Source organism: Trematosphaeria pertusa (genome assembly GCF_010094035.1).
Source record: "Trematosphaeria pertusa strain CBS 122368 unplaced genomic scaffold BU26scaffold_8, whole genome shotgun sequence".
Lineage (NCBI taxonomy): Eukaryota > Fungi > Ascomycota > Dothideomycetes > Pleosporales > Trematosphaeriaceae > Trematosphaeria > Trematosphaeria pertusa.
Window position 1 is genome coordinate 139,253 of NW_022987219.1, and position 20,214 is coordinate 159,466.

A 20,214-nucleotide genomic window follows, 5' to 3' on the forward strand; every position below is an offset into this window, starting at 1 on the left:
TTGCTTTAGGTCGCAAGACGGAGTCCCCACGAGCTGCGCTAAGCCTGTCCGGGATGGCGTGGGTTTAACCCCGCGCCAGGGTCGACCTCACTCCAGGGCTTTTCACGTCTTATTCTCTCCTTGCCCACTTCGGACTACGCAATGGCGCGCCGCCCCATGGATGAAAGCGTTTGGCACCACCATTGAGAGATTTCAAATTCCAGTGGTTCTATCTATCCACCAAGGACCGAAAGAGCGCGAAGGCGTCGTCGTCCATGACGCATAACCCTCTTCTCCCGAGCCCAATCCATCGCTACCATTATAATGAAGGCTATGACCCGAGCGTCACCGCAAAACATAATCAGCCGCCCTCGCCCATCCTCACTGCACCAGGACCCATATTCCGCCTCTCAGCCTCATCGCCTCACTCCACGAGAACTACGGCCTTCGATATCGTATTGTTCGGGTTGAATTCTTCTTTCTCTTTACCAGATGGGAAGAAGCACTTATGGCTCACCAGTGCCGCTCTAATATCTGCATTTGGTAGCGGTTGGTCCACCGGCTGGACCGCAAGAGCTGGGAAGAGGCAAAGTTTGACCCTCTTGGACCTGCAGTGGACATCATGGACAGGGAATCCCTCGACATCTTCCCCCGGCATGCAGGAGGGGTCAAAAGGCGTTCCCGGGCGATAGAAGTGGATCCTGTATTCCATCGGGCTGATCATGACTGTCTTTTTAAGTTCAACGGCCCGCTGCAACCACTCCTGCGGATCGTTGAGGGCGGTGAGCCCTGGTGCTGAGGGATACGTGTTTTGCAACGCCTCGAGGAGCCGATCGAACAAGGATTGCACACGTCTCTGGACTGTCTCCTCAAACTAGGCGTCCTTAAACAGGAGTTGAGTCGCCGTAAGATCGAGATGTTTCGCCGTGGCGATTCCCTCTGTCTCTTTCGTAAGTCAGTCCACTTTCGTGATGTAACGTATTACATACCTGTGTCCCTAATTTGCTTGTAGAGGAGTACCGTCTTAATGGTGTCTTGCTCGGTACACATAGGCTCTGGGGTTAGGAAAACCCATTTGCATAGTAGAGAGCTCAAAAGGAGCTGAACACTATGCGGGCTATCCAGGTGGGCCATCAGGCCTCTTACCCACTTCGAGATCTCCACTTCCTGGACTTTACCATCAACAAGATCGTCAATGCGTGCCGCTAGATAGCCCACGTTGAAGGGAGACGGGCCAGATGAGTCTGGTCCAAACCCAATAGCATCTACAATGCCTCTTCGCATGGCCTTCCACTCTCGGTCAAGATGAGCAGGAGATGGAAGGCCGGGAAAGCTCGCCTCTTTGAGGAAATCTTGTCGCCCGACCAGCTTCTGAGCTAGATCCCGGTACCGTTTCTTTTGCTCGTCCATTGCGATCAGGTCTTCGAGCAGTCTTCCTAGCTCGGCTCCTCCCGGCTCTTGGACGAAAGTATCCCTGATCCTCTTCATTCTGTCCACTGACTCCGGTGTTTCTCCTCCTTGCAGGGCAATCACTTTCCCCATCAGCCAGCAGAAACTGTCAAAGAGCAAATCGACCTTTGCGCGTGTACTCCTGTCCGCGCTGGCAGCCGCCGTATCGTCGTCTACGTGCACGTGGAAGGTAATACCCTTAGCCGTACTTCTCGAGCAATCCGGGCTCAGCGGGGACGGGTACGTGGCTTCCGAGACGGGCGTAGAGGATGCTTCGAATGCCGAACGCACCCTTTGAACATGCTGCAAGCTGTTCGATGGAAGCGGCAGTCGTTGGGAACCCATCACATTGGATTCTCTTAGGGGTTGGCCTGCAGCTTGTCGGCGAGTAAAGAGGGGGCTTCCATTCACTCCTCGAAGTATAGCGAGGTGGCCGCCGGATGCTGACCTGTTCGGTTTCGCTAAGACGATGCGGTTCTCGACAACAGCTTGGTCTCCCTCTGTGGCTTTGTCTTCGATTGAAGAGATGCTAGTCGCTCTGCTCTCTCCCTGTAGCGTTTCTGCGTCTTCGGCTTCGGCTTGATGGATGATTCCCTGCGCTCAGGTCAGCCACTGCGTAGGATAGGGTGAAAAGATTCGCCCTCACCTCATGCTCTTCACCTCTACAGAACTAGCTACATCAACACCTCCTTTCGCTTGCGAAGCCGTAGCACGCAGCTGTCCGATAGGCTCGAAGCCCCATTCTCTACGCTGAGTATTCATCTCCCTGAGCCAGTGGTCGCGTAGATGGCGCTTTCCGAGGCATTGCGTGCCCTCCTTCAAGAATGTAGGAATAGATGGCCTGTTCTTCAAAGCGTAACAGAGCTTGTCACTTATTTGCCTGTACGTCACTTCTTCCCTGATGCTCCCGTCCTTCCTCTTGACCTTCAAGACCTCTTGCTCGATCGTGGCTTGGTAGCCAAGGCCGTTGCGAAGGCAGTAATCGCTCCAATTGAAGATGAGGGCGACCTCGCGATCGTCCCAGTGAAGTGTAGCCTTGTGAGCGCGAGACTTGGGATGTTTCGTTCCCGCCATCCTGTCGAATCCGGGGAGTTTGTGTGGGTGTCTCCGTGGGATTTGCGGGCGCAGGGCGATACCTAGGTATAACTTGCCGATAAGAAGGCACCAGACCTGGGCGGGTGAGTGATGCAGGAACTTCCGAATCGGCTTGGTCCGGCCTTGGCAGCAAACGGACAACACCGCTCGTGATTGCTCCTGCACCCTCTGGCCTGATTGGACGCGTCGGGTGCGTGCATCAGTCCGCTTGCCCTTCCTCTGACCGCCTGGAAGCCGTTTGTGCCGCTGGCAAACCGACTGCCTTACCGACTGCCTTCAGTTCTCCAGCCCCGGATATCCCGGCTTTACTAGCCTCACACTCTTTTACAAGGAACCTGCGGACACACCATTTCCTCACCTGGAGACCTCCACAGCTTCCGTACTGCAGCATGTCGGGCCTGCTTCGCGCGACATCCACTGGTCGCAAGCGGAGACTGCAGCGACATGTCCACACGACACCACAGCCGTCCCTGAAACGTATTCGGAAATCACTATCAGTCGACCCCATTCCCAATGCAAGAGGCGAACCCACTCAGACCAGCGCAAGCCAAATTGACCACCTGGCGCCGAGTACACAAACACGCCAGCATGGGACCCCACGACGACGTGCTGCTCCTGACGGACGCGATAGCCCCGATTTCCGTCTTGCCGTTGACTTTGGGACGACACTCTCCTCCATCACGGTTGCCAAGCGGAGCTGGAAGCAAGACGCTGTCCTTATGGTGGAGAATTTCCCCGGTGACAAGCGCCTCGATCGCGATGGCGCCCAGGTCCCAACCGAAAGCTGCTACTTGAAGCGCAAGATCGAGAAGCGGACGACCGCAGGTGGCCCGCTCGAGCCAGAGGACAATCGCAGACAGGACGCCGGTACAGGCCGCCGCCCAAGGCTCAAGGCTGCCAAGGTTGCATCCCCCAGAGTGTTTGGAACGCCATCCCCCCTCGAATGGCCAGACTCCGCAGACTACCGCTTTAGGCACCAGGTGCAAAGATTCCTGGAGCTCACCGAGTACGATGCGCACCACCGCGATATCGCAACTATGTACCGGATACGCCAGCCAAAGCTACTTCTTGACAAGAGGCCACAAGGAGAAGAGTCCAGGAAAGAGTTGCAGCAGGTTCTACAGCAGCTCAGAGCGAATGGCTTTATCCGCGAAGATGAGGACGTCATCTGTGACCTTCTAACCAGCTTCCTCCATCACTGCAAGGACGTCCTCCAGACCGATCATGGCTTCAACGATAGAAGTACTGTGGAGGTCACATTCACAGTTCCTATATGTTGGGGAGTCAACGCAAATGCGACCATGGCCAAATGTCTCACAGCCGCCATGAGACGGGCGGAGTTCGGCGTTCCGGGGGACTCGTCCCTTCCTAATCTATTCATGGTAAATGAAGCAGAAGCTGCCGCAATACATGCTCTGCACTCGGGATTCCATGACCTTAATCGCGGCGAGACCTTCATACTCGTCGACTGTGGCGGCGGCACTACCGACCTGGGCATGTACAGGGTTGCGAGGTCATATCCACTTCGCTTGGAAACGGAACTCAGCAATCCAAGCGGAGCAGCAACCGGAGCCAGCGACCTTAACGAAAGAATGTGGCAGACCGCATTCTTCAACCTTTGTGACGAGCACTACCTGTGCGACCCAGAAGAAGGCGTGACCATCCAGAACATCATCGACACGGAGATTATGCCGAATTTTGAGAGCGACTTCAAGAGAGACTTCAAGGATGGGAATCGGACCCAAAAGTTCTCGTTTCGGATCCGTGGCCTGAGGCCTAGCGAGACTAATCCCAGGTTACAGCAAGGAGCCTTCGTTCTGGACTTTGAGGACATGTGGCGCATATTTGAGCCTTCACTTCTCATCATTCAACAGCTCATAGAGGATCAAGTTCTGGTCGCCGTACACAAAAATATCACAGTCGATAAGATTGTGCTTGTCGGAGGCTTTGGTGACTCTCCCGCATTGAAAGGATTCCTGCAGCGCAACCTCGAGAGGATTAATGCGGCTCATGGAAAGGACATCCGACTCATTACTACCCCTCCGTAAGATATCTTTGAGAGCTAAGATTTTTGCTTGCTGACTAGCTTCAGGAACACGGGAGCAACTGGTGTCGCCACCGGAGCCATCATGCGAGCTCAAGATAAGAGATATGGCCCTGAAAGGATATGCCACTGGAGTTACGGCGTGCTCCGACATGTCGAATGGGATCCGGCCTCCGATCTACATTACATGTGCTCGTAGAAGAAAGAGAAGGGCTGGTTCGATAACATTCTCGAGATTAGGAACACTATCCTTTGGGTTATATAAGTAGTAAGTTGAACATCGCCTCATACAAGTCAAGGATCGAGCTGACGTGTGTACTATAGGGCCAAGGACCATTGCAACGAGAGCACCGCAATACGTTCAAATCCACACACTGCTTTGAGCCAAGGCAGAAGACTTGGGGGGCGTGTGAAGTGCTATATGTGTCTGAGACGTGCACCGAGGACTATTATCAACGAACGCACCCGAAGAACCGGGGTACGTTCGCCTTAGCCCACGGCAGCCTATGCTGAGACCACTAATCATCTTCAGGCAAGATTGCCATACATGGAAAGATTGAATTCGATCTCTCTAAGCTTCAAGGTGTTATCCCCATAACGAGGCCTAAAAGCCACGCCGAAGGCAAGGCACGCTATGAGGTCACAGTCCTTATCGACATAGTAGTTGTCGACCGAGATCTGAAGTTCTTTGTCCGCTGGCCCCCGACACAGGATGGGGATATACTCAAGGGGTCTCAGGAGACTTTCAGCATGGTGGCAGCCTTTGAGCCTGGGACGGCTTAAGGCGCAAGACATGGCTCAGTTGGATATCTCTCATCTGGCATCCCATGAATTGGCATTAGTGTTCGGCTGGTTTCTATGGTGAGACTTATGGAGCTCTCCGAAAGTCATCTATGCTGCAAGTTGGGAGCACATGATTGCAACAGATCCTCATTAATTAAGTGTAATATTAGCGGGTCTATAATGAGCACATGCGTAGTCTTCTACTTGAACCAATCCGTACAGCCGCATATCCCTCAACAGCTCACATGCACTGCGTTCAGCCTCACGAACACAACGAAGCGGTAACGGTCTCTGTGCTCCTCGCTGTCCCTCCAACCTCCGTGATAGTAACCACCCCGGCCCCCACAGTCGTCGTCGAAACGCCCAACACTGTAGTCGTGCTCACACCCCCGGAGGGAGTCACAGTGACAACTTGAGTAACGCCAGCCGTGACCGTGGTGTGCGGAATAGGTGGATACGTGTAATCCGGTCCCGCGCCACCAATCGCACGTTCCACCACGCCCCTAGCTTCTCTGGGGGAAGCCGCACGCGGCCGTTGTTGCCTCGCGACAGCCCGCTTGGCGGCGGCCGTGCTGCAAATCCCGAATTCAGGCTGGCAAGTCGCGCCGCAATAGTCCGCCGTGGCGCCGCAGTATCCATACTCCGAGCAGCATGTACCGAAATCGCTGCCTACGCACGTCTGGCCCGTAGTCCCGCCGCACGCACCGTCCAGCGAGACCTTGAGCGTGGAAGACGGGAGCGGCGCGCTGCCAGTCGGCGTAGACGTGGCGTTGCAGGCTCCGAAGAGCGGCTGGCATCCGGGCCCGCAGTGATCTCTGGTTGAGCCGCACCAGCCGTACGCTAGGGTTTTTGTTAGAGTGGAGGAAGGGTGGGGCGGGGGAACGTACGGGAGCAGCAGTCTCCGAATCCACTTCCAGCGCACACATAGCCGGTGGTGCCTCCGCAGGAGCCGTCTAGGGAGACGGGGATAGTTGATGTGGGCATGGCGCTGCTGGAGACTGGAGATGGGGTGGTGCAGGTCCCGTATTCGGACTGGCATCCTTCGGTGGTTAGGCAGTAGATGTCGCTGGCTCCGCAATAGCCGTACACTAGTATACTGTCAGCATATTTTTAGTGTAGCGCGAGTGCATCAACACACAGGAGCAGCAGTTTCCAAACGTCGAGCCTAGGCAGGTCTGTCCAGTGGAATTTCCACACTGGCCGTTGAGAGAGACGGGAAGGGTGGCTGTTGGAGATGCGCTTTCTGATGATGAGGTTGGAGACGCGATGGTAGATGTCGCGTTCGCACATGTTTGAATCAGTTCCTTGACGGTTATGGTGGTTGCTGCTGAGCCAATAATGGTTGTAGTTGAGGCACCTGAAGAAGCAGTCTCGGTAGCTGTAGAAGTGAATTCCGTGACGCTGTACTTATGTCAGCAACGGATCCGTCCACTTCACGATCACTAATGACTCACGTGGACGTAGACGCCGTAGCTGCGGACGCGGTCGTGGTCTGGAGAAAGGTAGCAGCCACGCTATCAGTAACGAATATTGGCGAAGCGACAACAAATACACGCGATGAGATACTCGGTGCCCCAACCACAACTGGTTGGCTGAATCTGAGCGTGTAAGTTCCAGGGGCGAACTGGTTATCGATGGCGGTCGGGCATTCGATCCCGGAATACGTAGTCGAGCCGCCAACAGAAGGAGTGATCGACGGCGGCGCAAGCACAGAGCATGTGGTCGTCTTCCCTGTAAGACCACTGGTAGTCACAATGAGGGGCGTGATGGCGTAGGTGGAGGTTCTTCCAAGTGCTACTGAGCGGGTGGGGAATGAACAGACAGTGCCATTAGCTGAGGAAGGTTAGCACAAGTATGCGATATACCCAGGTATCACGTACTGGATGTGAAACTGCCTACTAGGCCAAAGTAGTTCGTGTTCGCCGCATCGAAAGCGAAGGTCGGTGTTGCTGTCGTGCCAGATATCGAGGTTACGAGGTCTGGGGATCCGAATTGACACCCAGCCATTTTATTCAGGTACTTTTGAACTACGGGTATTAGAAATTAGATTTGTAGAAGAGACGAGACGGCTAAGGAAAGCCAAGTGGAATGAGAGTGAAAGAAACCCGGCTGGAGGTGAGGCCAAGCTTGCAAGATGGAGCTCAGCATTGAAACTTATATACTTGTATATATCTTATTATTGACAATTCCGTATGCGCCTCCGAGGAGGCCATGGCTCACTCTCCCGAAGCAGTCGGTCATATTCTTGGCATGCATGGTGTAAGTTACGAATCGGGAAATGTGCTCTCTGGAGTCGGGCCGGAGCTCTGCTAGCGGCTTCGGATGAGTACTGAGCATCGAAGTCCTCTGGGTAGAGGTATACTAGAATACCAATCCAAGGGAAGTCAATGCTGGATGCTTCTTTCCGAGATCTCCTCACGAACCAGAAAGCGCGGCTAGCTGCGCGACGACGACGCGCAAACAAAGCATTCGAACGCATGACCCAGGAGATACAGAAAGCTGGGTTCCCATCATAGCTCAAGGTTCATATATTGGGTCAGCTCTAGGAATTGCGTGCATCGTGTGCACGGTCGTCGAACCGGGTTTGCTGTTCTAAAGCAGGAGCGGCCCCGATAGTAGTTGTAACGATACTTGGGCATCATATTGATGCATAGAGATGTCTCTCTATCGCAGAAGGCACCAGGCATAGAATGATGGCGCCGCGAGGCCGTGGGAGGGGCCATGTTCATCGTGAGGAGGGAAAACTGCTCCGAAACTGTGCTCCTGAAGTCGCCTGATGCTCAATAAGGAGCCAGAACAAGGGTGTAAGTCGGAAGAAATAAATGAGAAGACCGGGTCCAGAGCGTGACTTGCGCATGTTCTCTCAGTGATGGATTGATGTTGGGCTGAGATCCGACGCTTTGGTTCAGGGGCTAATCATTGCCGAGGCTAGTGCGAGCACGTGATAGCATTTCCTGTTTGATCTTAGCGCATAACAAGGCGACCTGACTTAGCCACAAGCAATCCTCAATACAAGCGACTGCATTTCTGACGTCTGCGGAACTCGCTCGTTACGCTATCGGCTGTGATGCCTTGGGAGAGAGGTCGGGATACCCTGGAGGACTTAGTGAACGGATGGGCGTTTCCTCCGCGTAAGTGTCGCCTGCTTCGCGAATTCTTCTCGCTTGATGTACATTGGAACCACATCTGCTCAGGTCCTAATTCGCCCGACTGTGTGGCCAGACGTGTGTTCGCGGAAATATCGACCGGGGTGTGGCAGTCCGGCATGCGCCTTCTGTGAAGTACATCAGTGTTTGCGAACCGAGAGATTGCCATCGTACCGCGCGAGCATCTTGCGTCGGGATGGGCCATAATACCATCTGACTGCGGTCTGAGCCACCACATGCATAAGGATCCGCTGACACTACACGTAAGTAGGCTCCTATCGCCGGAGATCATGGCCTGAATCTTGGAACGGATTTGTATGGGTGCCACTTGCGGGAATCGGCCAGATGTATTGCATTTGGTGCTCTAGCTCAGGGCCCACGCTCTTCCTACTGTCCAACTCGGGAAGCCTTGCTGTGCCAGGTGTTCTGCCCTTAATCGTAGCGGAACTCCTGTCCTACCAGCTTCTCGCTCAAGGCCCAGAGCTTATCAGCAGTGTTAGAATCGAGCGCGTGCGATGCAGTGGTAGGGTCAACATTGTTCTTCGCGAAGCACTTTCCGCTTTTGTCTGTCGAAGAAGTCAGTGCCTTTCGCAGGTTGCTCAGCTCGGACCCTCACCATCAATAGTCCTATCAAACCCGGTCACGACATAGGTCGAGGCCCCCGCTGCCACCGAAGTCCATGGAATGTTGTCGGCGAGCGATCCATCGGGCTTCCACCACCCTGACCAGCTTTAGCGAGGACCTCTAGGAACAGCCATCGGACTTACCCATCGCGACCCTTTTCTCGAACGGAATCTCTCGACTCAGTGCAGTACCCGGGACAGCTAACGAGTTTAGCAGAGTCGATACTGTGGGCGCGCATACTTACCTCCTGGATCTAGCGAAAAGCTCCGGAGGCCCTTAGTCTTTAGTCTGTCGGTCAGAGAGACCGAGAACAGGATGTTTGCGGTCTTGGATTGCCCATAGGCTACGAAGGGATCGTAAGACTTTCCATTCTAATTCGAGAGTAATCAGCCAGGTCCATCCGTGAACACCTCTGGCTGGGTATGGCTAAGCCCACGTTCGGGCTTGCCGCTCGTGGAGAGGCTGGAGATCAAGCTTACATCGAAGTTGACATCTTCTAGGTGAACAGGACTGGCTTGATGTCCGGCGCTCGAGACATTCACGACGCTTGCTCCAGCGGGAGACCTGAGCAGAGCCGGCACAAGGAGGTTCGTGAAGAGAAAGTGACCTAGATGATTAACACCAAAGTGCATCTCGACTCCTTGTTTCGTCGTCGTGAACTTGGGAAGCACTGCAGGCCACTCAGCAGACTGCCCGCTCATCGAGCCAGGACCACCCACTCATTATCCCAGCATTGTTGATCAACACGTCCACCACTGCGGTTGTTTTGAGGATCTCGGCAGCCGCCTCCCGCACGGAATCAAGGTCCGCAAGGTCCATCTCTATCCCTTTCACATTGTTGGGGGCGGTCGAGCCTGCTATTGCAGCGACTGTTTCATCGATAGTCTCCTTACGGCGGCTGGCCAATACTAGAAGCTTGGGGTTGTGCTTGAAAATCACCCGGGCAGCTTCAGCCCCAATGCCTTGAAAAAGTTAACCAACGGTAGGTCTCACAGCCTTGGTGAAGAGCCTTACCTGAGGGAGATGCACCCGTTATGATGACTGCATTTGCAGGCTGTGTTAGAGTCGTTCCAGATTGGACCATTTGATAAGCGTGATACTGACCTGTCTTGCCGGCGATGTCCCTTGCCAGCGCTGCGGCGACCTCCTCCGCAGTCGCCTCGGGCGAGAACCTCCCGGATTGCTCAACATGCCGGCCCAGGACCTTCTGACGCGCCTCTTGATCAGTAGAGAACGCAGTCCCGTGGTGAGACATAGTTTGGTAATCAGTGACAAATAACTGCTGTATCTTACTTCCTAATTCGGATGCCCTCGGTTGACGACGGCGGTGAGGTCTGCGATGAGTGATACAGCATGGCAACACGCCCTCTGCGCGATTTATACACGGAACTCACATGAGGGTACTCGGAGTTCCGAGCGGCATCGTGGAGTTAAGAAGATAGGAACGCCCGTTCGAGCAAACGGTTTCGCACCTTCTACGGCGGAGTCAAGGAGTTAACGGCCTTGCCACCGTCTTGCGCTGCTTTGAGGTTGCGCAGGGCGGACGGGAGGGTAATTGCCGCTGGTGTGGGTAGGCGTGCATGCGTCATTGTGCGCAGCCCAATGTAGGTCGAGCTTTGGGCCTCTGCAGCTGGATACTTCGATGATTGGACATCACGAACGACGGCTACAAGGGGACGCTTGGAGATTCTATCACGACGGCGCTGCGTGATTCCGTACTGATTCCATTCTTCGGCCGAAGAGAGTGGGCGGTCAGGCTGTTGAGACCGGTATGCTTACGCATCACGAGCTGGTCGGATCTCATTGGCCTGGGATGAATTTAAGCACGAGCGTTAACCGAATCTGGATTAGTGGGGCTGAAATGGCGCGTTGCAACTTTGCGGGAACTCCCCGCGGCATTCCTCCACCGCGCCCTGCACCCTGTATCGCGATTCTCGTTCCCGCCGCAGAACGGCATCTCCGCCCTTCTACGAAGGTCTTGCCCGTTGCCGTTTAACGCCGGTCGTGCCGTCCACCGCCGGGCTTGCTCACGTGCGTCCCCCTTCACGGACCAAACTCGGCTGGCCGCTACCACAGGATGAATCATCCTTCTCTCAGCCGCTCATTCGGTCGCCAAACTCTCCCAATGCGGTATATGTTAATACAGCCTTCCAATAACCGAGTCACCGACGAACCGACAACCAACGGGTCGTCACCTGGCGTCTCCCTGGCAGGGCATTGTGCTATCGACATGCTCACGCATAGACGACTGAGCCCCTGATCCAGAGCGGTGTTCTGTGGCGGGATTAAGGTTAAGCTTAGTTGCGAGGGATTCAGCGGCCGTATGCTTGTTTACCTCTCTGCTGGGTTGCTATTCTCGTCCACATTATTCAGCTACCCCAAGAAAAGGCCTGACAGGGAATTGGCCCCGTTTTTGGCTAGACCTCTATCCCCGAGATTCTGGAATCTGAGCATCGATCATTATATGTATTAGACCTTGGCGATCGTTTCCAAGGTTGCTTTTCCGCTAATCAACATATCAAGAGCCAGCAACTCCTTTTCGATTTCTATACTCCACTCCTTCGGATTCTTGCTGTTCTCATCTGCTGGCGCCATGTTTTCTGCACCTGCTATTCAGACTCAACCTGCATCGCGACCAGGAAGGAAATCGAGAAGCCCCGGCGTAGGGGAGGAATCGGGGAAGAAGCCCAAGAAACCCAACAGCGAGATTCGGAAGCAGCAGAACAGGATAGCTTCTAGGAACTATCGTACGTTTCCATCGCATCCATTTAACGCGACCTTTAGCCTGTGAAGTAGCTAACAACTTGCTGTGTAGGAGAAAAGCGGAAGCGAAAGCTACAGTACCTCCAGCAGCTTCTCAAAGACGGAAGTTCCAGCGAACAGACAGCTCAAGATTCAGAACAGGGCGACGGATCACCTATAATGTCGCCAGAGTATCATGCCCCAGTGCCGGCTGCCGCCACCTTGAGCCTTCCTTCGAACAACGGCTTCTCCACTTTGGCTTCTAGCCCAGTGCTAGCGACGACTGCGGCCTACGATAGCCACCTCCTCGCAACGTCGCAGCCTTTCTCTACCTTCGAACCAGCCTGGCACACATCCATTTACGAACCAACCCCAGCTATCAACATCTCATCGTGGAATGTGCCAGCGTGGATGCCTGGCCTAGATTTTACCCCGCCAGTAACATCACGACCGGAAGAGTTCCAATTCACGCCTCCTCACTCACACCACTCCTTCGAGCAGCTCCCCACACCCCCGCGACAACCACATGAGCCGGCGCACCGCTCTGACCTCTTTCTTATGGACTCCTATGGCCACTGCGGACGAGTCGACGTGCATTCAAGGCCCGTATCTCCATACCATCACCCGCGATACCACAGGGCGCCCTGAGACGTCACTTGCAGCCTGTGCACAAAGGGACGTACGAGATTCTCGTATGGGAACACATACACGGCTACGGACGACCCTCCATGCGAAGCGTATTCCCACGATTCAAACTCCTCTGTTTCTCCCTGGGGCCTTCACTCGCCTCGCCTCCCTATCTTCTCCTCGCCCTGTTTTCACGACGACGAAATAGGCTACTAATACGAGGCACCGCTAAGCCGAATCCACGCCAACATGCGAGCTTCACCCCCTGTCGGGATTGTGGGGGCTGGAACGCCTAATCGTCCCTCAAGCTTACATTGGCCCTGGCTACGGCATCCCTCACTCTTCTCCGCAATTAATTACGCGAATGGGAAATATCAAGATTGGACGAGAGGAAGACGATCCACTGCCGAGGCAGGCTGTCCAAGACACCACACGCCCAGCTCAGCTTAGCTGACGCCAAGGGTAGTCGTCGCACAACAATCATAGATGGGAAGGCATCAATTTACACCGGTGTGAATATGCGGAGTTCTATGTGCCGTGCTTGCTATGCGGAGTGTGTTACGATGGGCGGTATTGGCGACATATTATCAAAGTACGGATCTGGATAATGGGCGCGCGAGCCCCTCGAGCTTTCACGCCACACACACGACACTGATATTTCAATCTCAGCTCTGACCGTACATCTTGCAGAATCTTCTACACCGGGCCCTGCCTTTCGGATACGTCAAAATGCCGCGCCTGCGCTTCCCTTGGCTGAATCGCAAAATTGTCACGTCTACATCAACTAAGCCACTACGCGCTGCCCTCCACCGCTGTCGCACGCCCGGGGCATTGTACCGTACGTGGAGGATTTCTATATCTTCCATCCGACCCACTCGCCCCCGGCTGGTGCTATTCGATCGCAAATCGGGCCCATACTGTCGCAGTTCGCGATACCAAGTGTCAAGGGCGCCTCCACCCGCGAAATGTCGAGACAGCGATTACAGGGGAGTCCTTTGATGCGCGAGTAGTTTGAATTTGCTTGAGGCACCGGAGGGAGAATGATGCCCCAGGCACCCTGCCGGTTGCTATATGGATAGAGGCATTAACCTCTTAAACCGCAATTACAGGCGCGGCTGCTGCTTCAGTACACATGTCTATGATACTTTGTTGATGTATATATTAGCTCTAACTATTAGAGACTAGGGGGTAGATAGTGATCGAGGTCCAGATATCCATGATGATCCATATTTCCACTATGTTCATGATTACGCGAACCGGAATACAATTAACGACCAGGAATAAAGCATTTAATAATGCCGCCTTACAATGAGTGTAGTGAAGGCTTGGGCTTTTTTTTCTTGAATCCCTGGACTTAGGGCGCCGGAAACGTCAGGTGTCTGGTACTGACCTCGATGCAGCGATTTGACTGCTCTGCCTAAGGCACCAGCAAATACATTTTCCATTGCTTCGGTTGGTTTCTTGCGCTTTCTCCCGTCGTGGCCTCTCGAGATCAGTCGCGCAATAGAGGCCCGCTACACTAGTCCCTTTTAAGAAATCTATGTGAAGTTTAGAAGCTGGACAGTCATCCCAGAAGACATGCGGAGGCTTGACAAATAGGGCAATCATGAAAGACGGTGAGATACTCTGCAATTTCTAACAGTCCTCGTGATGGAGTATATTACTCTGGAAATTTAGACGAAAGTACACGTCACGTGACATCACTGTTCACCGCCGCTACCTCCCCCAAGAACGGGGGTCCCACGCCACGTAATCTAGAGGTATAACTGAAGCTTTGTGGGACGTACTTGGAAATACTTGACTGTTCCAATGAAATGTTGTGAGAGTATTATATTATTGTGGTTTTCTTTTACGGAAGCTTTTGATTGGCAAGCATACGAAAGCTATGAAAAGATTTCCTGGTATAACAGAGATGCGAACCTAAAGAGCGGATCGGGGATGCACCGACTTGTCCAATACCTATATGATGGCCACACATTTTCCTCATGAAGATCCCGCACAAGGATGCCGAAGATACTTAGTGGAACCCCGTGTCGGCATACCCCGGGTCAAACAAGGTCGTGACAGGGAACCTCTCCACCGTATTTTCCTGTGGCTGGCCACCGTATTCAACCCAGAAATCTAGCTCTCGATCGACGCATCTAGCATTAACCTTGAACTGGAGTTCCCAGCGGCGTTCGTCCCTCTTGCCTCCCCTGGTACGGAGAGGCTTCGGCTCCAACGTGTGCCGCAGCTCGTCCGCATTCCATTGAATCAGACCAAGTCTGACTGCACCTGGATCACATGGTAAGTTAACGTGTTTGCCGTGGTATGTGCAACCCTTAACGCACCTCTTTTCCTCGCATCTTCCACGTGAATGAAATTGGGAAGACGGTCTTCGCATTCCCATATCTCTTCCCTGCAGTCCCACTGTTCGTCGTTACTGAAGATATGTTTGGAAGAGAATTCGCTAAGATGAACGGGTTTCATTGCGGGAGCGGTCTGTGAAGGGCTATGTTAGATCACTGTGTTGCAGAGATTCACTAACTTACCGTATCGTCCATGTCGACCTTGGCGATGAAGGTTTGCAGTCTGCTGAACCAATAGTACTTGCCGTCGACGCCTACCTCCGCGGCATGCTTATGTAACTCTTCCCATTCCTCAGCCGTCCAGCCTACACGCTTCTGCCAGGGGATGTGTCGGCGCAGCATCACGTGCCGACGTGGCCATTTCTTCGGGCCCAGGCTCTTGTCCAAGGACCTGAGAATGGCGCCATGAGCCACAGCCGGGGCAGCGCCCCTAGCATAGATACTGAATTTAGTTAGCAGTTGCCTTGAGTTGGAGAAGAGAAGGTTCACCTTCCTGCAAACTCATAGCTTGGCCGGATGATTTCGATATCGATCCCGTGCTTAACCTTGTACTCCTGCATGAAATGGCGCAGGCGTATTTGGACAGCTTCCGAGTCCGCGAAGCCCCCTACGGTGACGAGCTTGTCCACCTCTATGTTTGCACACCTTGATTCATCAAGGTGCCGTTTTAGCAGGCGCTCGATCCTCTGAAGGGTAGGCTCGAACACTTTTCTCAAGACAGCCCTGATCATCATGAGCCACGACAGTAACATCGGCAACAAACGCAGGGTGAGTCACTTACTGGGTAACCACCATCATTCCATCGCGTGCCCAATCAGTGCTGTAATTTGCTTCGAGTCCAGGAAGAGGCAGACAGCCGATAATTTCCATTTCTCCACATTTGGTTCTCTTGATATCTGACTCAAACGGCCGCATAAGAAACCTATCGACAACTTCATCGAAGGTGAGGTTTTCCGGCGGTTTATAATGTATCGAACTCAGCATTTCAATGGCCACTTTGCGAAATTCGTGATTCACATTGGATGATCCACATGTATCCCCTGACGCAGATTTAGTATCGTGCCAACATGCGCAACAAGGAACCCACCGTCTGGGCGGACAACCTTTCTTCCCAGTCGTAACGGGTCAGCACTCTCGGTTTCAAATGTGCAGATGTCAGCTGTGAGGCCTCCCAGGTCTAGGATCACGAACACCTCTCCGGGCTGTACTAGTCAACAAAGAACAGTGCAGGAGGAGCTTGATGCTTACTTGGAGCTGGGACTTTGGCACCGCATACTGCGCTGCCGCTTCTGCCTCAGACACAGTGAAGAACTTGTACTCTCCCGTAGCCGGTGCTCTCGGAAGACCGGCAAGCCCCAGCGACGTCTGCATTATCTTCTCCAGCCTGCGAGCCTCGAAGATGGCCGGGATGGTAAAGATGTACTCCACTTGACTTAGCGGAGTAAGTCCGTGATCATTTTCGAGGACCGTCTTCAAATGAGCGAAGAAGGCCACAAGAAAATGCCTGATGACGGCCTCTTCGTTTGGGATGATCCGGCGGGTGATCAGCTTCCCCAAGCTTTCGCGCAGGTTTGCCTTGACCTCTCTGGTCTCTCCTCTTTCGTTGCTGTCCAGCAAAATCTTCATCCCTTGGATTTCACATTGTCGAGCCAAGTCACCGATGAAGTCTCGTTGTGTTTGGCCGACCGGGTATCCCCACTGAAAGCCAGATGGAAGCCCTTGTGCCATTGTGGTGGATTCCACATTGACCGGATATCTTCCGCCAGTACCATGCGTTCTGTCTCTTTGCGTGTCATCCTGCTCAAGGTACGACGTCACAGTTCGCACCCCCCTCAATGAGATGCCGGTTTCCGAGTGTGGCTCCTGTGGATAGCCACTGACGACGTGAATGATTGGTTTTCCGTAGTCGCTCTGAGCTTTGGGATTGCAGACTGCTGCAACTGTGTAAGTTGCTCCGAAGTCAATGGCAACTTTGAGGCGATCGTCGCAATCTGGTGCAGTTGCAAAGATAACCGGCTTGTTTTTGCTTGTGGAGGGGCCTTTGGAGACGCGTTTGGGGACACCTTTCGGGGGACCCCTCGAACGCTTCATTCGGTTCGGATTCCGGAGACCGGCAGAGTCCATATCTAATCGAGGGATATGGAGAGTATTGCCAGGCGAGTTGGAGTTGGTTCAAAGTAAGTCTAGAATTCTGTGTCTAGAACACGTTAGCAAGTAAGCTCCACCTCTGAAGGGGGTTAGCTGACCAGCCTCCTTGCCTAGCATTGACGAATCAAGCTAGACCGTGGGAGCAAGAAGCTCACTAATAAGACGAAAGGTGCTATATGACAGCGAACTCAAAGACGGCGGAGAACTGCCTAGCTAGCAACAGGGCGGCTTCTTCGAATATGATCCAATGCACCCCGTGAGGAAAGGAATGAGAGAGAAAGCCGTTGAAGCACAAACAATAGGAGCGGGGCGACTGGGAGATGCTTGCTTTTTGTGCGCCATGCATGCATGAGGCATATCGGTGACACAAGCAGCCGTGCAATTGTCGGTCTGGTCACTCAAAGACCCAATCCCCATACTATTTAGCCACGTGAAGCCCTCACCGTAGGTTGGTTGAAGAGAGAAGCATGATTTGCTGGTTACACATACGTTAGCTGTGGCACCTACACTAGTCCGTATCGGCACAGTACTGATTGCCGCCCCACCCAGACTCCGGTCAGCCTGTTTTCCAACCGAAACCTCCTTGTCCAATACTCATGCCCATCCTTTGCAATTACACCACAAACAGCTTCGACATATCGATAGGAAGCACACAATTGTCATGGACACTCCGCACTTCGACAATGCAGAAAAGGCACTCCTGTTTGCGCTGCTTGACGTCCACCGAGGCAAAGCCAACTTCTTCAAGGCGATCGCCGATGACATGAATCGACACTTCAAAACAAACCGGTTTTGCAAGGAATTGTTGCACGCCTGGTTGTCATCGGCTGCGTGCAGGGGGAGAACGGAGGATAAACTGAGGGAGATGAGGGAGAGAGGGAGCGACAGCTTAAGGCGCGGCACCCTTCCAAAAGAGTACTTCGATATGGCGAATCGATATCGGCGGGAGTATGGTCTGGAAGGACTCCATCCCGACTACATGTCTCGTCGTTCCGGAATTTTACATGAAAAAGGCGATCGGGCTGCGAGCCAGAGCCCTTCTAAAAGCCTCATAGTCAAGCTCAGAACGAGGCCTAGGATCCGAATTTGGCTAAGGCCTCAAACTGCCCCGACACCAAAACGAAGGTCTTCCAGGCTCCAAGCAATGCGCGACGCGCACGGGCCCGAGAAGAGCGGACACAACCAGTCTCAGCAACATGGGAATGACAGTCCATACGTTCCCTCTACGGAGATTTCCGACAACTCCGACCAGAATGATTTCGCTCCGTCTTTCACTCGTACACGGGCATGCGGAGCAAGAATTCCCGATACGAGCACCACGCTGCCAGTCTCTGAAGATGCGGGTCCCATCGTCATTCATGACGACTCTTATTTCACGCCGACGACGGGTCACGCATCCTCCACCCACAGAGAACGAGATGACCAGTCCGCCATGAGTTTTCATGACTGTTTCCCAAATACCAACTCGAGCACTGGAGCGGGTAGTGATCGGACCGACGACCCCGCCCTAATAGCCACGAATGTGCTACTCGACTCCGAATGTCAGACGCTGAGGGCCGAAGTTGAGATATTGAAAAACCAGATCACCTCGCAGAAGCATGTAATAAACGAATACGAGCATAAGATAGCTCTCGAGAGTCAACGTAACAAAGATTTCGAAAGGATTCTCAAAGACAATCTTGCAGATAGTTTGGGAAGGATCCTGGAGCATATGCTTACGAGAGACCGGGAGCGAGAACGCATGGCAAAGACTTTCAACACAGTCTTTGGAAGCTTGGAAAGCAGAGAATTCCCCCGGAACCCCTCGTTCCCCGTCTCACGACAGATGTGGACGCAGCTCCGGGACTCTATCAAGTGCACCCTCGGTGCCAGAGAGCAGTTCTTCCCGAAGCTTTGTGTCAGCGATCTTCCAGATGCTTTGCGAGACGAGTTGGATGTGCTCTTAGCAGAAGATGCCGGAACTGGGGAGCATTACGCCAAATTTCTGAGCGAGGCAAAGGCATGGCAGGTCATGAGAGCTCTAGTCGGGCGCCTTCTATGCAGCTGGGTATTCGAATCTGCCTACCCAGACTTCCTCAGCGGTATGTCTAGGCAGTTGGAGAAGGTATATACATTGGTTGCAGTCAAAGGTGAGAAGCTCCAGTTCACTACGGTTAGCCACTCCCTAAATTAGGGAAATTTTTCGAAAACTGCGTCTAAAACAGGGGTCTAGTTAGAGGCGGTTTCGGACAATTCCCTGAATTAGGGGTAATTCTTGCCGTGGTGAGCCCCAGCAAGATGATCCATATCTAATCCGCCTCTATCTAGACGGCCCGACAAGAGTCCACGAGTTCCACCTCGCAGTGTGCAAGCTCCTCACCGATGACGAATCCTTTAAAAAGGAGGAGCTTCCTCTAAAGGCCACGCAGTGCGCGAACACTATCCTGCAAATATCTCTCCCACTCTTCGAAAACGCGGCCCAAAGCACACGATTCTGGGGTCAAGAATACTCTAGCTACTGTCCGCTAAGCGGACTACAGTCCTGCTTTATGAAGGCGCTGGAGTTTAAAATCTCGCGCCAGCTCGGCCCCATGGACCTGCGCTTCCGCATCCAATGGATCTCCGCGGGCACCCGGTATGATGAGGAGTGGATGACATGCGATTGCGAGAGCGATATTGCTCGCACCGGCCGGGAGGGATTGAAAGTGAAGCTCTGCCTGTTCCCCGCGCTTATCCAATTTGAAGAGCGTGAGCGACGTCCCGAAGCAGGCCCAGCCGGGTTAGCGTCCGCGATCGTGTACGGGCAGAAGTTCTCCGTGGATATCACCAACCAGCAATTTGCAGACTGCGTCAAAGAAGCGGGACTTGAGGGCGCGTTTCTGGTAGCTAAGGCTACAGTCCTGCTGGATTATGGGGCGAAGGTGTAAGCCTAAGGGAGGGAGGTGCGTCGTGTGCGTTCAAGGAGAGATTTGGTGGGGATGTCAGCCATATTTCCTTGGGACTTCAATGTCGCTCACTGGTGCATTCCTTGTGGCCAAGGTAGCATTTCTAGGTCTACATATGTGGGAATGAACTAATCACGTGGATCAGCATTAGGTTGGGAGGCATGGACGGGCTTGTAATACCTAGCAACCTGATGTGGAAGTGTCCCATCCATACCGACTAACTAAAGCACAATAAATACCCCAGGAAGGCCCGTATTTTGAAAACAATAAACTGTCTGGCATGAACAGTACATCACCGCTGACAT

The 20,214-nt window shown here is 53.5% G+C and overlaps 8 protein-coding genes across 8 annotated transcripts; 4 read left to right on the forward strand and 4 right to left on the reverse strand.

The window, feature by feature from the left end:
- Positions 1-403: 403 nt before the first annotated feature.
- BU26DRAFT_505628 (uncharacterized protein) lies at positions 404-2,502 on the reverse strand (the record flags this gene model as incomplete). The annotated part of the gene is made up of 3 exons (XM_033826858.1): positions 404-774; positions 969-2,022; positions 2,089-2,502. The coding sequence occupies 3 exons, from the start codon at positions 2,500-2,502 to the stop codon at positions 404-406; spliced, it is 1,839 nt and encodes a 612-aa protein (XP_033682844.1).
- A 238-nt stretch (positions 2,503-2,740) lies between these two features.
- BU26DRAFT_321708 (uncharacterized protein) lies at positions 2,741-4,903 on the forward strand. The gene is made up of 3 exons (XM_033822072.1): positions 2,741-4,567; positions 4,616-4,835; positions 4,892-4,903. The coding sequence occupies exons 1-2, from the start codon at positions 2,913-2,915 to the stop codon at positions 4,764-4,766; spliced, it is 1,806 nt and encodes a 601-aa protein (XP_033682845.1). The 5' UTR covers positions 2,741-2,912; the 3' UTR covers positions 4,767-4,835; positions 4,892-4,903.
- Positions 4,904-5,612: 709 nt separating this feature from the next.
- On the reverse strand, positions 5,613-7,357 carry BU26DRAFT_505630 (carbohydrate-binding module family 18 protein; the record flags this gene model as incomplete). The annotated part of the gene is made up of 5 exons (XM_033826859.1): positions 5,613-6,190; positions 6,238-6,438; positions 6,489-6,751; positions 6,805-7,183; positions 7,231-7,357. The coding sequence occupies 5 exons, from the start codon at positions 7,355-7,357 to the stop codon at positions 5,613-5,615; spliced, it is 1,548 nt and encodes a 515-aa protein (XP_033682846.1).
- A 1,571-nt stretch (positions 7,358-8,928) lies between these two features.
- Positions 8,929-10,375, reverse strand: BU26DRAFT_565274 (NAD(P)-binding protein; the record flags this gene model as incomplete). The annotated part of the gene is made up of 7 exons (XM_033833382.1): positions 8,929-9,062; positions 9,113-9,217; positions 9,264-9,320; positions 9,365-9,491; positions 9,600-9,790; positions 9,840-10,082; positions 10,135-10,375. 7 exons carry the CDS (start codon positions 10,373-10,375, stop codon positions 8,929-8,931), a joined length of 1,098 nt encoding a protein of 365 aa, XP_033682847.1.
- A 1,338-nt stretch (positions 10,376-11,713) lies between these two features.
- On the forward strand, positions 11,714-12,510 carry BU26DRAFT_565275 (uncharacterized protein; the record flags this gene model as incomplete). Its single annotated transcript, XM_033833383.1, has 2 exons — positions 11,714-11,867; positions 11,936-12,510. 2 exons carry the CDS (start codon positions 11,714-11,716, stop codon positions 12,508-12,510), a joined length of 729 nt encoding a protein of 242 aa, XP_033682848.1.
- A 114-nt stretch (positions 12,511-12,624) lies between these two features.
- BU26DRAFT_321874 (uncharacterized protein) lies at positions 12,625-13,572 on the forward strand. The gene is made up of 3 exons (XM_033822073.1): positions 12,625-12,900; positions 12,956-13,081; positions 13,180-13,572. Exons 1-3 carry the CDS (start codon positions 12,739-12,741, stop codon positions 13,486-13,488), a joined length of 597 nt encoding a protein of 198 aa, XP_033682849.1. The 5' UTR covers positions 12,625-12,738; the 3' UTR covers positions 13,489-13,572.
- Positions 13,573-14,482: 910 nt separating this feature from the next.
- BU26DRAFT_595548 (uncharacterized protein) lies at positions 14,483-17,006 on the reverse strand. Its single transcript, XM_033834943.1, has 7 exons — positions 16,086-17,006; positions 15,925-16,039; positions 15,619-15,877; positions 15,327-15,560; positions 15,021-15,279; positions 14,820-14,970; positions 14,483-14,763 (listed from the first exon to the last, which is right to left on the reverse strand). The coding sequence occupies exons 1-7, from the start codon at positions 16,959-16,961 to the stop codon at positions 14,507-14,509; spliced, it is 2,151 nt and encodes a 716-aa protein (XP_033682850.1). The 5' UTR covers positions 16,962-17,006; the 3' UTR covers positions 14,483-14,506.
- A 640-nt stretch (positions 17,007-17,646) lies between these two features.
- BU26DRAFT_551305 (uncharacterized protein) lies at positions 17,647-19,891 on the forward strand (the record flags this gene model as incomplete). Its single annotated transcript, XM_033832097.1, has 3 exons — positions 17,647-19,066; positions 19,109-19,114; positions 19,293-19,891. The coding sequence occupies 3 exons, from the start codon at positions 17,647-17,649 to the stop codon at positions 19,889-19,891; spliced, it is 2,025 nt and encodes a 674-aa protein (XP_033682851.1).
- Between the last annotated feature and the right edge of the window lie 323 nt (positions 19,892-20,214).